At 43.6% G+C, this 18,144-nt stretch overlaps 1 protein-coding gene across 4 annotated transcripts in view; it reads right to left on the bottom strand.

The window, feature by feature from the left end:
• Positions 1-3,718: 3,718 nt before the first annotated feature.
• The window catches only part of PWWP2A (PWWP domain containing 2A), a 45,824-nt gene continuing 31,398 nt past the window's right edge, over positions 3,719-18,144 (bottom strand). For 2 of the 4 annotated variants that reach the window (XM_021712111.1, XM_008057633.1), the window contains 2 exons: positions 9,357-9,476; positions 3,719-5,967 (listed from right to left, as the gene is read on the bottom strand). In XM_021712111.1, coding sequence (XP_021567786.1) covers positions 5,954-5,967; positions 9,357-9,476 — 134 coding nt within the window. In that variant the 3' untranslated portion in view covers positions 3,719-5,953. The remainder of the gene's footprint in view (positions 5,968-9,356; positions 9,477-18,144) is intronic. The other 2 variants (XM_021712112.1, XM_008057634.1) reach the window with 1 other exon arrangement.

Below are 18,144 nucleotides of genomic sequence, written 5' to 3'. Positions count from 1 at the left end.
CAGAGTGAGACTCCAACTCAAAAAAAAAAAAAAAAAAATAAGGTTGGCCAGGCACAGTGGCTCAAGCCTGTAATCCCAGCACTTAGTGAGGCCAAGGCAAGAGGATTACCTGAGCTCACGGGTTTGAGACCAGCCTGGGCAACTTGGTGAGACCTGCTCTCTACGATAAGTCAAAAAAATAAGACAGTCGTAGTGGTACGCAGCTGTAGTTCCAGCTACTTGGAAGCTGAGGCGGAAGGATCACCTGAGTTCAGCAAGTTGAGGTTGTGGTGGCTATGAGTGTGCCACTGTACTCCAGCCTGGGCGACAGAGTGACTCCAACTCATAAATAAATAATAATGTTTTCTTCTAATTGCCCAGCCCCATCGAGGTCAGCTAGTAGGAATAAGCTCATAATACACAAGCTAAATTCTGTCAGCCAGCACTAGAAGGGCTCTCTGCCTTCTTTCCTTCTACTCCAGGGGACACTGAAGGCTCACCGAGGCACAGCAGGGCCTGCTGCCTCACTGCCAAGGTCACAGTCAGCCACGTGTGGCAGTAGCCCAATGACAGCTAGCATTTACTCCTGTCAGACCCAGCTGCTAGGTCAGGCCTGCAGACAAAGACAACCAATCAAGGGAAGAACTGCCAGCAGACCTAGGCTCGTTGGGCCAGCAATCCTCACAACAGAGTAAAGGAAACCAGCTCAGTGGCTTTTTGGGAAACTTAGTTCCAAATGTGAAGATAACTGGAGTCTCTGTCCTTCTGTGGCTTGCGGTGCCAGACATCCCAGCTGGACTCACGCCAGGCCAGCCACATGCTGCCTGAGCACACAGGCACAACACAATCAAAAACTCACAAGCCTGAAATTAATCAAGCAAGCCTGCCAGGAGTCCTCAGGGAGGCCAGAATGGACAGGAAGGGTATGGAGGTGGGAGAATTAAGTGTCAGAGGGTAGGTTTCGGTGGGCTCTATGTGGTACTTTGGTCTCAAGACTTTTGTAGGGGGTGGTTTGATTGCCCCAAAACATTTGCCATTTTGCCTCATGAACTTACCTGGGAGAAAAGGTCTGACCATTTCCTAGGGCAGTCCATTGGCAGAGTTAATATCAGAGACTGGGGATTATGATTTCAGCTTGTGCTGCAAAAGCCTGCCTGGCCAACCTCATTTTCTACAGGCATTAAAGTGCATTTAAACATATGAAGAAGTGTGGTGGCTTTCGCCTATAATCCTAGCACTTTGGGAGGCCGGGGCAGGAAGATCGCTTGAGCCCAGGAGTTCGAGACCAGCCTGTGGGCAGCATGGTGAGACCTCAACTTTATGAAAAAAATTAGCCAGGCATGGTGGAGCATGCCTGTAGTCCCAGCTCCTTGACAGACTGAGGCAGAAGGATCTCCTGAGCTCAGGAGGCCGAGGCTGTGGTGAGCCATGATTGTGCCACTGCACTTCAGCCTGGATGACAGAGTGAGACCCTGACTCAAAAAATAAACACATGAAGAGTCTCACCCATCGTGTCTTCTGTAAGGTTGCGGTGTCTTTCTGTAGCACCGGTTGTGCTTTTCTGGGGCAATGGCATGTCAGCCTCCCCTTTTCCTTCAAGACACTTCACACTGATGTTATGGTTACCTTACTTAGAAGATCACACGACGACTGGGCACGGTGGCTCACGCCTATAATCCCAGCACTTTGGGAGGCCTAGGTGAGAGGATTGCCTGAGCCCACGGGTTCAAGACCAGCCTGGGCCACTTGGCGAGACCTCATCTCTACAATAAAATCAAGAAAAATTAGCCAGGCGTGATGGCGCATGCATGTGGTTCCAGCTACTTGGAAGGCTGAGGTGGAAGGATCGCCTGAGCCCAGCAGGTTGATACTGTGGTGCCATGAGCAGAGTGAGACTCCAAATCAAAAATCTTAAAAAAAAATCACACGAATTTTGAGCTGTTTATATGGGATCCAGAGGACTCAGGCACTGGGCTTAAACAGAACTTGGAAACAATGGACTATAGAATATTTCAATTAACAAAAAAAAATCCTGATGGCCCCATTGTTTCTGGTGTTGACTGAGTAAGAACTCAAGGGTTTGGTGAGCGAGAAGCTTGCCAATGAGGCTACTGTGGGATTTGGCTGTCGGGAAGGTCACTGACAGAACTACGGTTAGAATCCATGTGTCCTACCTCTTGGACTGAGGCAGGTAATCAGTTTAAAAACATCTTTAACATCACCAGCTCACCTTCCCTCTCTTAGGTTAGACAGTTGCTCCTACGAACTTTCTCACAAGGAAGCAATGAAAGGGCTAATCCTAGAAGCCCTCCTAACTCTTGGAGACACTGGCTCGCCACAGGGTCGGACCAGCTCCTTCTTCCTCTGGCACAGCATTCCCAAAGAGCATCCTTCTTCTCCCCAGTTCCGTCACCTTCTTGATACCAAAGGAAGGGAGTTGTTAAGACCATAACATTTCATTCTGTAATAAGCAAAGATTTGGCATAACAAGAGAAAAGTATGCTTTTAAAAACTGAGTATGCTTTACTCAAAGCATGGAGAAGAATCTTTTCTAGAAAGAGGAAAAATGAGGCCAGGCGTGGTGGCTCATGCCTACAATCCTAGCACTTTGGGAGGCCGAGGCGAGAGGATTGCCTGAGCCTGCAGGTTCGAGACCAGCCTGGGCAACTTGGTGAGACCTCATCTCTACAATAAATCAAGAAATTAGCCGGGCATGGTGGCGCATACCTGTAGTTCCAGCTACTTGGAAGGCTGAAGCAGAAGGGCCACCTGAGCCCAGCAGGTCGAGGCTGCAGAGGCCATGAGCGTGCCACTGCACTCCAGCCTGGGCAGAATGAGACTCCAACTCAAAATAAAAGAGGAAAAATGAATGTCCGCTTTCTTATCTGAAGACCAGCCTCAGAAAGACTTTAAGCTGCATAGGTGTCTCATTTCTCGCTTCCTGCAAGTTGCAGCTGGTCTATGGGATGTGCTGAGGTGAGTCCCCATGACCAGGAGTGGCATGGGTCTCAAGGGGCCTTCCCAGACCAGCACGTGGCTTAACAACCTTCCCTGGTTCCCTCTAGCTCCATCTTCACTGGTAAGAAACTCAAGAGAAAAAAAAATATCCACAGAGCCAGATTCCTGTGGCCTCTTTTTAACACTCATTTAGATAAACTGAAATGGGAGAATGTTTGAGATGAAAGACTATGTATACTCTGGAATAACAGACAGCCAAAGGATTGCTTTACTGAAACGGAAAAAGAATGTCCGTTGACCTAAGTTTCTGGGTCAGTCCTATAAACTCTCAACTGTCTACGGGTTTCAAGAGCCTAACTCTTTCCAGGTAACCAAGTGTTTCTGATTCTCAGTTCAAATGCCTGACCTCTCATCGAATGTGCTGGGCTTTGAAAGACACAACCGTTTATCCACAAGGGCAGGACTCCCTAAAATGAAAACAAACACAACCCACCAGTGGATACTTAGTTACATCCAGCTCTGAAGGGGAGGATGTCCCTATCAGAAAAGCATAACCATGTTTGCCCACAGGGTCCTCATTAAACTGTTTGCCCTCCTGCTCTCCTTGGTCATAGAGTTCCCATAAATCTCCCAGTGATTAGAAACCTACAGGCTGTTCTCCTTAGGAAGCACTGATACGCCAAACCACTCCCTGGAGTATGGCTAGTGATTGAGTTTTAATAGTTTAAAAAAATAATCTTTAAAAACTACATCTATAAAGTAAACATCGTTTGTAAATAACTAAATTTTAAAAAAATCAAAGACTTTATTGGATAAATGTTACACAACATTCTTTAACATTTAAAACTCTGAGCATACTTAAGATGAGAAACAATTTTTATCATTCAAGTCTACAAAACAAAATAGGCTTATGAAGATTTGAAATAGAGACAAAAGGTAGCATGACGCAAAGCTTAAATATTAAGCAACTAAAGCAATGGGAGTGAAATAGCAACATGGTAGGTCTAGATTTTAAACACCAAGTTTCATTTTTAAAAAAATGAAAATCTGGTTTGTAACAAAACACCTTCAAGAATATGTCTTGAGGAAAAAAATACGTAGAAACTTAAAACCTGATCTCTTCCAATTCTTTCGCTTTATATTATTACTTCTAAGTCATTTCCATCAGTCTACACAAATAAAGAATTCTAAAGCTTAATTAAAAATCTTGATGATACAACCCATGTGTCATCCCACCATGGCTTGGGAGTGATCAGGTTCTTGAGTGACTGTGAAAGGTACTGCTGGTGTGACATATCTGAAAGAACAAGATGAACCCAAGCCAAAGCCCAAGGGCCATAGAGAAGAGACCCCTGTCCTTCGTGTCATTTTCAGAACTCCCTGCTCAGTTCCTGAGCTGACCTTTTCTGATTTGATAAAATGACTTCATGATACGGAATTTCCAAAGACAATTTTAGAATACAATCAAAACTTTTAATTACTTGCAGTGTAATCAAAATTTGTGTTAAGCTCATTAGACTCAAGACTGCCTGTCTTTCCTTGAGTTTATAATGCAAATCATAGGTATATTAAATGTTCTAAAACTTACCCAGAACCTCTTGTTAATCCTGAGCATGGGCTTATTACATAATTCCAAACCTATACAGTAGCATTGTGGAAGTCTGAATACTCGAGCCACTGCTCAATTACTGTTATGTTGCTTCAAATGAATTTTACGGTTTTTTATTTTTTGGCATTTTCCCCTTTTTTGTAATAAGTAATCAATATGGACTATCTTTCTTGTTTAAAAAATAAATCAGTATTGCCACTAAAAAACTTCAGTTTTATTATTATTAAAAGTACGGCACCATCAAATATAAAATGCCTTAAAAATGTAGTATTATCAGGTCCATCTGGTTTTCTCATGTTTTCTCCATTTGTTAAAAAAGAAAACTTAAGGTCTTTTTCATAATATGTATTCACCAAAGACAAGAAAAAAATTAGTCTCTATTCATAAGAGTTCACGATCCACGCATGAAAAGTCCAACACTGTATGGGTCTGTTCCTGCCACTTGTAACCCAGGTCCCACCTGACACCTGTTAGCATTTCTTGCACTTAGGAGGGCCTCTCTGTGGAGAGGTCCACATCAAAATTCTGCTGTTGTCGTCTTTTCTGAACTACATAAAACCAGTAAGGACAGAGACAATGGCAAAGCCTTTCCAGCACAATGGAATTAAGAACTAGCTCTTGGAGTGTATGTTTTCACTCCAAAGTTAACACTAGCCTATCCACTTTGAGTCAAAATTTGAAAGAATGTAGTTGTGAAAATGTGCACAATATGTTAAATACTAGTGGCAAATAAATACATCTTAGTATGTTCTAACAAGCAAACATATAGTCAAGATAATACAGCCCTGCTTTATTAAAGAAAGAAAAGATCACAATTTTGTTGGGGGCAGTGGGGCATGTTCTCCATTCCAGCAGGATGCTGGGTCACCTTTTCTGTTGTTTCTATCAGCATCCTGAAGGGAACCTTGGCCTTGCAGATGTGACTACTGCTGTTTCATGGGAGAGCCATTTTAGAAACACCTTTGCTCATGTCTGAACGACTAACCTGAACGCTGGAGAAAGCACAAAGCTCAAGCATGAAAAATAACTCGACACTTCTGCATCATCCCCAGTCTTTCAGGTCTGTCCGAACTGTGCTGATAAGAACTTCGCATTCAGAAGCAGCTGACGGTGACTCTTCGTGCATAAAATTCAATTGAGTTCTTGTGTATGTGTGTCTGACATCACTTTTCCCCTCATCTCATGCATAATTTATTGCAATAGTTTATTTTGTATAAAAGATTCCCTAATACAATCTCTTCGGTTTAATACAGCACAATTTGCAAGTGCCCCTTTACAGACTGTTGGTATTAACCGCTGCCTTAACATTTACTTCTTAGTGCAGCTTTTAAAAATCTCCAGTTTCATTCAGTTCTGATGTGCTGGTGTTCTGTCATTGTGGTACAGGTCCATGAAACCAGCAGCCTGCTAATGTCTTTGTGCTGAAATACAGTAAAGAAAAGGAAGAAAATGTAGTTAAGCACAAGTAATTCTATGAAAAAAATGAAGTCCTTGTTGTTTCAATTAAGCCCTACATAGTCATGGGATCACACCTGATTTTTTTTTTTAGATCAGTTAAACTTGGCAGATTTTCTTTTTAGAAAACACCTTGCTGCCACTCTAAGCAAGCAGAAACATTCATGTTATTTTTTCTCTCTTTTTTCTGAGGTGGAGTCTCAGTCTGTGGCCCAGGCTGGAGTGCAGTGGCACGCTCACGGCCACCGCAGCCTCAACCTGCTGGGTTCAGGTGATCCTTCCGCCGCAGCCTTCTAGGTAGCTGGAACTACAGGCATGCGCCACCACACCCGGCTAATTTTTTGATTTATTGTAGAATGAGGTCTCGCCAAGTAATTGGTCTCTAACTCAGGCTGGTCTCAAACCCATGGGCTCAGGCAATTCTCTCACCTCGGCCTCCCAAAGTGCTGGGATTATAGACATGAGCTACCATGCCCGGCCTATTCATGTTATTTCTGAAGTGTATCAAGCCAGATTCCAACATGAGTGTAAAATGACTCATGTTCACACAATCAATCTGCACTCAAGTGTCTAAAAAATGTGTGCTTTTAAATATCTGCCTATCAACGGGAATTGTAACTTTGTTCTCTGTATTGCCATTTCTCAGGTAACTCTGAGTCAGCTTAGTTACTGTGGACTGCTATGAAGCACCAACAGCCTTCCCCTAGCACAGGTGAACCTACAGCATTAAGGACCATACTGATATACAGTAGCAGGCTGTGTACACATCAGCTGCAGATCACGCTGTCTACATGCTTGCAGACAACACAGAAGAAAGGGGTGGTGGGTACCTCCCCACAGGTAGACAGCATGTCAGAAGGCAGCAAGAGCACCATTTTGACACCAGAAGACAACGTGTGTGCAGACTGACCAGTGTCCCTCATCACAGCAGCAAACTATCAGCAGAGCCACGCTTCACCACACCTCCAACGAAAAGCAGAACTCCATGGAGAGCATTTAGAGAGCAAGGCTTATCAAAATTACTGCCATGCAGCAAGACCAGAATGTCCCACATTGCCAACCTCCCTCTAATCCCACAAAGCAGAAAGAGTCCCCCCCCTGCAGCCCTCGACAATCCCTCGTTATGACTCAAACCCAGGAGCCCATGTGCCCAAAAGAGTTTGAATTTCAAAAGAGGTGATCCGTGGAAAGAAAGATGAATTTTTTTGGTTAAATGCAGTTGTAAACCAAAGTTATGGCATTTCTGTGGAATAATAAAGGATAAAACAAACACACAATGCAAAAAGAAAAAAGAAAAGCCACCTCATCCTTCCCAATATTTAACTTCAAACACTGCAGCATAGGTATCTTTCCCATGATTGACAGAACCCTGGATTTCACATGCCCTTCCCAGTGTTGCCTTGCTTCCTTTGCTTACTAGATCAAGGCCTATAAGATAAATGGCACAGAGGGCATTCTTACCATGTTTCTTCACAAGCAATGAAAAATGGCTTCTGGCCATAACTACTACACACAGATGAAAGGTTAATGTAGTCCTTGCTTCTGAAGAAACAGAATGATTAACACTTTTAAAATCTAACATTGAGCTAAGAAAAGTTTTTACTGGCCAGGCTCGGTGGCTCAGCCTATAATCCAAGCCCTTTGGGAGGCTGAGGCAAGTGGATTGCCTGCGCCCGCGGGTTTGAAACCAACCCGGACAGCTTGGTGCGACCTCGTCTCTACGATAAATCAAAAATTAGCTGGGCGTGGTAGCACACGTCTGTAGTTCCAGCTACTTGGAAGGCTGAGGCAGAAGGATCGCCGGAGCCCAGCAGGTTGACTCTGGGGTGGCCTTGAGTGTGCCACTGCACTCCAACTGGGCGACAGAGTGAGACTCCGACTCAAAAAAAGAAAAGAAAAGAAAAGGTTATACTTTCTAAAACTAACATAACTGTAATACTGATACAACTAGACACACCAAATTTTGGAAGCAAACGTGCCCATTTTATAAACTGAAAGAGAAAAATAGGTAGACAACCAACCCCACGTCCAACTCCATTTCCTCCTATTTATGGCTCTCTCAATATGTGGCTTCACTTTAGTGAGGTCTTTTCAAGCACAGTTGATTAGGGCAGGAAAGGCAAGGATTCAAGCAGATCTTACCATTCCCATGAAAGGAGTAGAAACATAAAAAACACTATTCCTTCAAGAGATCACCTGAAGGGTAGCTACCACCACTCTGCAGATAAATGTCCAAAATCCCAACTGCTAATCTCTCATCCAAAATGTGCCATTGTGACCCAGCTTGCGGACTACAGCTCATGTGCAACTATGTAGCCCTTCACCAGCTGCACAAACACCAAGGTTGAAGAGCTTTAATTCAAGGAAGCAATAAAATTTAAAAGCAACACAAACACACAAAATTCTTAAACGTTTTCTATCACATAAGGGCCCAAAATAAGCCTTTTAGGCAGTATTAAAGGAGTGATTAATAGATTTGCTTAAAGAAACAGATAACAGCTGGGCACGGTGGCTCACGCCTGTAATCCCAGCACTTTAGGAGACAGAGGCAAGAGGATTGCCTGAGCTCAGGAGGTCAAGACCAGCCTGAGCAACTTGGCAAGACCTCATCCTAAAATAAATTTTAAAAATTAGCCGGGCATGGTGGTGCATACCTGTAGTTCCAGCTACTTGGAAAGCTGAGGCGATCGCCCAGGTCGAGGCTGCAGTGGCTGTGAGCATGCCACTGCATTCCAGCCTGGGCGACAAAGTGACACTCCAACTCAGAAAAAAAGAAAAAATAGATCACAACTACATTTTAGCATTATGTTACCATTCTTTGGAGTTTTGACTTGCTTTATGTCAATGACAATGGTTTCGAGATTCATTCACTAAGAACATATATATATGTTCATATATATATATATTCTTGTATATACATAGTATATATAGTAAGAAGTAATGGCTATTTAGGAAGTTTCAGTAATGAATATAAAAGTGGCAAAAAAAGACTGAGACAGTGAAAAGATAGAGAAATCCACTATTTGACTTTCCCTGGAGACTCAGTGCTGACGTCATTCTGCAATTCTGCAAGGTAACACCCAACTTCCATAACCCGAAGAGAAACTGCTCACAGTTCATGGACGCTCACAAGAGGCTCTACTGCTTTAGCGCGGCAGGTAGTATCAATTGAAAGTTAGTTTCACTCATTAAAACTACCACCTACACAAGACACACCCAGCCACCAAGGTCAATTAAGACTGAAGAAAAAGAACTAATGAATTAACTTTTAAGTCTAGCCTAATCTACTTCAGGAATGATTCAGTGATGACATGATGCCCTCTTGACTTTGTGGCAGGGTTTAAGACAGACAGACCTGCCCGTTTCACTGTTAACTTCAATGCTCCCAGTCTGAATCCACAGTGGTCTGTCAGACACTGTAAGGGAGCAGCAGGACTCGTCACTGTCTGATGTAATAGCTGCCATTTGTAGAGACCTATGGTAGAAAAAACCAAGTTAACAAAAATAGACCATTTGAGTTCTTTCAATCCATCCATTTTACCAAAAATAAAAATAAGACCAAAATTCAGCTAAATGTTCATTATGAATTTATTCTGGCTAATCTGCTAGCTTCACAGAACAGGAAGCTTTGCTACTCAAGGAAAACAGACTTGAGAGCTGTGTTGACAAATCAGTCTTGGCCACGAGAGGGCACTCTCCAGCCCAAGTCTAATCAGCTGCCAAATACCATAGGGCACGCCAAGATGCTGCCATCAATTGGAAGTGCTCACTCCCATTTAATGTTCCTGACCAAAAAAAAATTGTCACGAAACTAACATAGCCTAGTGCTGGGGTAATCATAACTTCTCAGCCAGTGCTCAGGGATAAGGCCAGACGTGTCATCCCTACCCATGTTGTGTCCTTAATAAACTCAATGGCCCAGCTTTGTGGCATGACCAAAAGCTGTTTTCTCCTTTAAACCCAACGAGCATGCTTGCATAATATTCAGGACTGAAATTTATCCTGTGGTTGAAATAGTAGCTATGACGGCACGGTGGATCACGCCTGTAATCCCAATAGTTTGGGAGGCCGAGAAGAGAGGATTGCTTGAGACCAGGAGCTCAATAGTGGATGGCAAAACCTTGACTCTATAAAAAAATTTAAAAATTAGCAAGGCCTGGTGGTATACACCTGTAGTACTTGGGAGGCTGAGGCAGAAGGACCGCCTGAGCCCAGGAGGTCAAGACTGCAGTAAGCCACAATCATGTCACCGCACAACAGCCTTGCAGTGAGACCCCAACTCAAATAAATAAGTAGATAAATTTTAAAAATAATTCCTATGACAAGATGAGCTTTATGACACTTAAGCTTTAAAACAGACACTTAAAATAATAAGCATAATTCAAATTGCCATTTTTAACCTTATTTTTAAATATACTTCTTTGCTTATTTTCCTACTTTAAATATAAATAAATAACCATTTATCACATTGGCACAATGAACTCTGGTATTGTTAATTCAGTCCTCAGAATAAAACATTCAGTCCTTATAATAATTGTTTTTTAAAATACTAAGCTAAATCAGACATATAATGAGAACTTTTAAAAAGGCTTTTCTGGCTGGGTGCTGTGGATCATGCCTGTGATCCCAGCACTCTGGGAGGCCAAGGCAGGAAGATTGATTGAGCCCAGGAACTTAAGACTAGCCTAGGCAACACAGTAAAACCTCACCACTAAAAATTAGAATAAATAATAAAAATAGGCCGGGCACGGTGGCTCATGCCTATAAATTCCCAGCACTTTGGGAGGCCGAAGTGAGAGGACTGCCCGAGACCAAGGGTTCAAGACCAGCCTGGGCAATCTGGTAAGACCTCATCTCTACAATAAATTTTTTTTAAAAATTAGCCGGCTGTGGTGGCATGTGCCTGTAGTTCCAGCTACTTGGAAGGCTGGGGAGGAAGGATCACCTGAGCCCAGGAGGTCAAGGCTACAGTGGCCGGGAGCATGCCACTGCACACCAGCCTAGGCAACAGAGTGAGACGCCAACTCAAAAGAAAAAAAAGGAAAAGAAAAATAATAAAAATAAAAAATTATCCAGGCATGGTGGTGCACACCTTTAGTCCCAGCTACTCAGGAGACTGGGGTGGAAGTATCGCCTGAGCCCAGGAGATCCAGGCTGTGGTGAGCAGTAATCACGTCACTGTACTCCAGCCTGGACGACAGAATGAGACTCTTACTCAAAAAAAAACAAAAAAAAAGAAAGAAAGAAGTTTTGCATACACCTGACCTAGAAACACAATTATCTCTGATTTTTAACTCAGAGGAAAATAATTCCTTTAGTTTTTTTTTACGCCAAATTCAGCAGTGGGGGTTTGAATACCAACTTTAGTGACGTTAATATTAATAAGTTCTGATAACCCACTACTATCAGACCAGTCTAAGTCAGTTTTTCTTCTTCTTCTTCTTCTTCTTCTTATTATTATTATTTTGAGTTGAAGTCTCACTCTGTCACCCAGACTAGAGTGCAGTGGTCGCTCCCGGCCGCCACAGCCTCGACCTGCTGTGTTCCAGCGATCCTTCCGCCTCAGCCTTCCGAGTAGCCGGAATTACAGGCCGCGCTACCAAGCCCGGCTGATTTTTTGATTTATTGTAGAGATGAGGTCTCGCCAAGCTGCCCAGGCAGGTCTCGAACCCGCGGGCTCAGGCAATTCACTCACCTCAGCCTCCCAAAGGCGCGAGATTAGAGGCTGAGCCACCGAGCCCAGCTTTTCTTTTTTTTTTTTTTTTTTTTTTGAGTTACAGTTTCACTGTCATCCAGGCTAGAATGCAGTCGGCACACTCACAGCCACCACAGGCTCGACCGCCAGGCTCAGACTACTATCCTTCCACCTCAGCCTTCCAAGTGGCTGGAACTACAGGCATGCGCTACCATGCCCGGCTAATTTTTTTGATTTACTGTAGAGACGAGGTCTCGCCAAATTGGCCCAGGCTAGTCTGAAACCCGTAGGCTCAGGCAATTCTCTCACCTTGGCCTCCCAAATTGCTGGGATTACAGGCTTGAGCCACCACACCTGGCTCAAAAAATATTAAGAGCATATATATGTACCTATATCCTCACTGAATTCCCAATATAATTTTTTTTTTTTGTATAACCAGAGTCTGGTCTCCAAGTCTCCAACTCCTGGTCTCAAGTGATCCTCCCACCCCAGCCTCCCAAAGCATTGCAAGTACAGGCATGAACCACCTTCCTCGGTCATTTTTTTTGTTTTTGAGTCGGAGTCTCACTGTCGTTTAGGTTGGAGTGCAGTGGCACACTCACAGCCACCGCAGCCCCGACCTGCTGGGCTCAGGCAATCCTTCCGCTTCAGCCTTCAAAGTGCTGGAACTACAGGCACATGCCACCACCCGGCTAATTTTTAAAAATTTTTTGTAGAGACAAGGTCTCGCCATGTTACCCAGGCTGGGCTCCAAACTCTGAGCTTAGGCAATCCTCTCGCCTCCACCTGCCAAAGTGCTGGGATTACAGGCGTGAGCCACCAAGCCCAGCCTAAATTTTCCTAATATAGCAAGATATGATGCAACATGAACAAGCAGGAAAAACAAATAGTACTTCATTCTACAATACCCATTCTGGTTTTCTAGCTTTAGTGCAATTTTTCTAACCAGTAGTTTTTCTATTGTTTTAGACAAACACCATGTAGTTCTTCCCAGCATACAAGGACTCACACCAAGATGTACCACTCCCAGGCAGACTCCTTGCTAAAAACTAAACTCAGGAAAATCAGAGGTTTGTGATCAACAACATCTCAAAAAAGCTGTGGGTAAAAATGACTATTCTCTGGAAAATGTGGCCACAACATACACAGATCAACGCCTTGGAATGTGTGGTATTTCCCTCCTAGAAAGGGGAGACAATCTCTTACACCAGTAGAAATAAAAAATAGAAATGTACAAATTATTTCCACTTTTTGACCATTTGGCAAAACATCACAATATTAAAATGCCAGGGTCTCCGAGGAACACAGCATCTGTGCAGATCAGCGAGATTACCCAAAAGTTGACAAGTGTAGCTTTGAGGTTCTAACACCTTTGTAAAGCTCTCTTAACAGGAGCTCCCCTGCACGGAGCCCGAACCAGCTGAGACATTGCTCATGTTGCTTGGAAAGCGTGTGAGGTGCATGGGGACATCTGAGATGGCAATTGACCGACAGTATGTGTCCAATCCAGAATTACTCTTCCTCATTCATTCAGAAGACGATAACTATTTCTACTTACACCGGCCGGATGTTTGGCATGAGGGAGAATAGAAACGGGAAAGCGAGTGCAAGATTCCTGTAATTTGTGTGGTAAATACTCCCCATGACCTCCAACCCAGTTACCCTCTACAAATGCCTATTAAAACAGATGAGTTCATGTTACATTAAGATATTTGTGGATGATCATACTATGATTACTGAAATAGGTAAGAATAACATTGCTGACCACATACAGTAGTTCATGCCTGTAGCTCTTTGGGAGGCTGATACAGGAGAAATGCTTGAACCCAGGAGTTCAAGACCAACCTGGGCAACCTAGTTAAACATTGTCTCTCCAAAAAAAAAAAAAAAAATCAAAACGTTAGCCAGACATGGTAGCTCACACCTGTAATCCCAGCACTTTGGGAGTCTGGGGCAAGACAACTGCCTGAGTACACAGGTTCGAGACCAGCCAGGGAAACATGGTGAAACCTGGTGCCTACAATAAATCAAAAAATGAGCTGGGTAGGTTGGTGCCCACCTGTAGCTCCAGCTACTTGGAGGGCTAAAGTGGAAAGATAACCTGAGCTCAGCAGGTAAATGCTGCGATGGCTGTGAGCATGCCACTGTATGCTAGCCAGGTAACAGAGTGAAACTCCGACTAAAAAAAAAGTTAGAGTGCATGTTTTTATTCGCAGCTACTCAGGCCGCCGAGACAAAAGGATCACCTAAGCCCAGGAGGTCAAGGCTATGGTGAGCTGTGATCATGCCACTGCACTCCAGCCTGGGACTCACCCCTGACTCAAATAAATAAATAGATAACATTTTCCCATTTATACTGAATTCCTATCTATACTGAACTGCAAAAATATCAAAAGCTACCAGAATAAAATGCCATACACACAAAGTGATGTTAGTGGTGGTAATAGCAGCAGGTTATTTGTTTAGGTCTTGTGCAAAGCACTTCTTTTGTTGCTTTCCGGGGGAGGGGGGCAAAAACCCCAGTATTTATTTTAAAATTGTGTATTTTTGTTACGTGGAGTCAGAGTCTCACTCTGTCGCCCAGGCTGGAGTTCAGTGGTATGCTCACAGCTACTGCAGCCTCAACTTACTGGGTTCAGGTGATTTTTCTGTCTCAGCCCTCCAAGTACCTGGAACCAAAGGCATGCAGCACTATCCCCACTAATCTATTTATTTATTTATTGTAGAAATGAGGTCTTGACATCAAACCCACGAGCTCAGGCAATCCTCTTGCCTTGGCTTCCCAAAGTGCTGGGATTTCAGTCATGAGCCACTGTACACAGTGGGAAAAAAAATTCTGTATTCTTACATGTTTAAACTTCAGTCACCTTCAAAGTACTCTCCCTCTGATGCAATACATCTATTGAGATGCTCTGTCCATTGAGCACAAGTTTTTTTTGCTTTGGGGGGTTTTTTGGTTTTTTTTAAGTTGGAGTCTCACTCTGTCACCCAAGCTGGAGTGCAATGGCATGCTCATGGCCATGGCAGCCTCAACCTGCTGGGCTCAGGCAACCCTTCCTCTGCAGCCTTCCAAGTAGCTGGAATTTTTTGATTTATTGTAAAGATGAGGTCTCGCCATGTTGCTCAGACTGGTCTCAAACTCATGTACTCAGGCAATTTTCTCTCCTCTGCCTCCCAAAGTACTGGGATTACAGGTGTGAGCCACCATACCCAGAATGAAAAGTTTTCTATTTCGTCAGTTTTGAATCCTTTTAATGTGTCTACCGTTTTGTGTTTCACCTCTTCCACAATGGCAAAACGTTTCCTTTTGAGGACTTTTTCCATGGGGAAACAAACAAACAAAAAAAGTAATTCAGGGTGAGATTGGGTGAACAGGGAGGTGGGACATGGCAGTCATACCTTTTCAGGTCAACAACTGTTGTACTCTCAGCATGGTATGGGTGGGTATGCTCGTAAACATCCATTATGAAAGAGGCAAACGTGCTGAAAGAACCTCCAGGCCACCAGGTACGGTGGCTCAAGCCTGTAATCCCAGCACTTTGGGAGGCCGAGACGATTGCCTGAGTTTGAGACCAACCTGGGCAACTTGGTAAGACCTAGTCTCTACAATAAATCTAGAAAAATTGGCCAGGCGCAGTGGCCCAGCCTGTAATTGCAGCACTTTGGGAGGCTGAGGTGAGAGGATTGCCTGAGACTGTGGGTTTGAGACCAGCCCGGGCAACTTGGTGAGACCTCGTCTCTATAATAAGCCACAAAAACTAGCCGGGCATTGTGGTGTGTATCTGTAGTTCCAACTACTTGGAAGGCTGAGGCGGAAGGAGCACCTGCACCCAGCAGCAGGTCGAGGCTGTGGTGGCCATGAGAATTCCACTGTACTCCAGCCTGGGCGACAGAGTGAAACTCCAACTCAAAATAAAAAAAGGAAACAAATAAATAAAAGAAAAATGAGCTAGGCATAGTGGTACACACCTGTAGTTCCAGCTACCTGGAAGGCTAAGGCGAAAGGACCACCTAAGCCCAGCAGGTCAAGGCTGTGGTGGCCGTGAGCTGGCCACTGCAGTCCAGCCTGGGCAAGAGAGTGATACTCTAACTCAAAAAAATTAAAAAATTAAAAAAATAAAGGAAGAAAGAAAGAGGCTGGGTGTGGTGGCTCAAGCCTATAATCCCAGCACTTTGGGAACACGGGTTCAAGACCAGCCTGAGCAACATGGTGAGACCTCATCTCTACAATAAATCAAAAAATTAGCTGGGTGTGGTAGCACGTGCCTGTAGTTCCAGCTACTTGGAAGGCCGAGATGGAAGGATTGCCTGAGCCCAGCAGGTCAAGGCTGCCACTGCACTCCAGCCTGGGTGACAGAGTGAGACTCCTATTCAAAAGAGAAAAAAAGAATCTCCATGCTGGGCATGATGGCTCATGCCTGTAATCCCAACACTTTGGGAGGCAGAGGTGAGAGGACTGCTTGAGCCCAAGGGTTCGAAATCAGCCTGGGAAACTTGGCGAGACCTCGTCTTTACAAAAAAACAAGAAAAATTAGCTGGGCACAGTGATACATGCCTGTGGTTCCAGCTACTCGGAGGGCTGAGGCCAAAGGATCACCTGTGCCCAGCAGGTCAAGGCTGTGGTGGCCATGAGGGTGCCACTGCACTCCAGCCTGGGTGGCAGAGTAAGACTCTGACTCAAAAAAAATGATAGCCGGGCATGGTGGTGTGCATCTGTAGTTCCAGCTACTTGGAAGGCTGAGGCAGAAGGATCGCCTAAGCCCAGCAGGTCAAGGCTACGGTGGCCGTGAGCGTGCCACTGCACTCCAGCCTGGGTGATGTGAGATTCCAATTCCAAAAAGAAAACTCCAAAAAATTTTCACTAAAGCCAAACACAGACTCACAACAACACTAGCTGGTACACTGAACACTACCTGGTACACTAATGCCAACGGGTTCCTAGAACACTTACCTAGAGGGAAAAGCCTGTAAAAGGGAACTGCCCTCCAAAAGATAATTGTTTTTTGGAGGGTCACCCTCATAGATATTCATTTAAATTCTCACACTTGCCTTATGAGGAAGCACTATTATTCTCCCAATTTCACAGATGATAACACTGACGTAACCTAAATAAACTCACACAGCTTATAGGTGGCAGATCCAAGCCAGGCTTTAAATCTAGGTAATCTGGCTCAAGAGCACGTGCTTTTAACTATGTGCCTAAAAGTGAAACAGATTGATTCCTTGCTCAGTAAAGCCTGCTATGGAGCACTACTGGTACAAAAATGTTAACGAATGCTCCAACTCACCTGCATCACTGGCCAGTTATATATGGCTAAGTATCCATTCCCATCCTTTACACTCAACTATATGACACATTTCCACAAGGACATTCTCCCTAGACAACCACAAAGTTCTGATATTTTACCTGGGAGAAGACACTATACTTCTAGGCTTTATCATACCTTTTAAGTGAATCTAAGTGAAGGACTTTAAGGATTGTGTAATTATCTAAAGTAGTAAAAAAACCCAAAAAACAAGAAGTTCTTGCTAAAACCTGATATGCATTATAAGAAAACTGACTTAAATTTAAACATGTTTATGAGAAAAGGGAAAAAGTGTTAATATAATTGGATAACACTTCAGCTATTAAGTATTTGGTTATCCTTCTAGATTCTAACTCCAGGACAGCACAAACTATAATAAGTTTTAACCATGGCTTTCTGGTTTAGATTTCTAAGGCAGTATAAGGAAGTAACTGTCACATCCTTATGATACAGTTGACTGTGTTTTTAACTTCTTAATAATACCTTTAAAAATATAAGATATTTGAAGAAAAAATATTTCATTCATGTTTAAACCAAGTTTTATGACTAGTTTGTCTTTAACATCAAAGTTTTATGAAACATCAAAGCTTTATGAACAAACAATTTGTTCAACAAAAGTCTCATTAAGTTAGAGAACATGAATGAAGTTATTCAGTTGAAAAATTCAGAACTTCAGTACTTTGAAAAATCTGACTTCTAGGTCAACAGTGCCTTTTCCTCTATACCTCCCCCCAGCCACCCTTTGTGACAAAACAACGCCAAAGTCTGTAACAAAAATTCTATGTTAGGCAATTAGCTTTTTCAGAGATGAAAAGCATTAAAATTTGACTCAATTCATTTGAAGATGGATTTAAAGGTGTGATATAAAAACTCAGTATTTCCAGCCGGGCACAGTGGCTCAAGCCTGTAATCACAGCACTTTGGGAAGCCTAGGTGAGAGGATTGTCTGAGTCCAGGGGTTTGAGACCAGCCTGGACAACTTGGTAGGACCTCATCTTTACAATAAATCAAAAAAATTAGCCAGGCGTGGTAGCACGTGTCTGTAGTTCCAAATACTTGAAAGACTGAGACAGAAGGATCACCTGAGCCCAGCAGGTCAACGCTGGGGTGACCGTGTGCCCACACTGCACTGCAGCCTGGGT

Source organism: Carlito syrichta, unplaced genomic scaffold, assembly GCF_000164805.1.
Source record: "Carlito syrichta isolate Samal-C Ts95f unplaced genomic scaffold, Tarsius_syrichta-2.0.1 Scaffold303084, whole genome shotgun sequence".
Lineage (NCBI taxonomy): Eukaryota > Metazoa > Chordata > Mammalia > Primates > Tarsiidae > Carlito > Carlito syrichta.
Note: the sequence above shows the minus strand (reverse complement) of the source record. Positions and strands in the feature narration are given on the sequence as shown.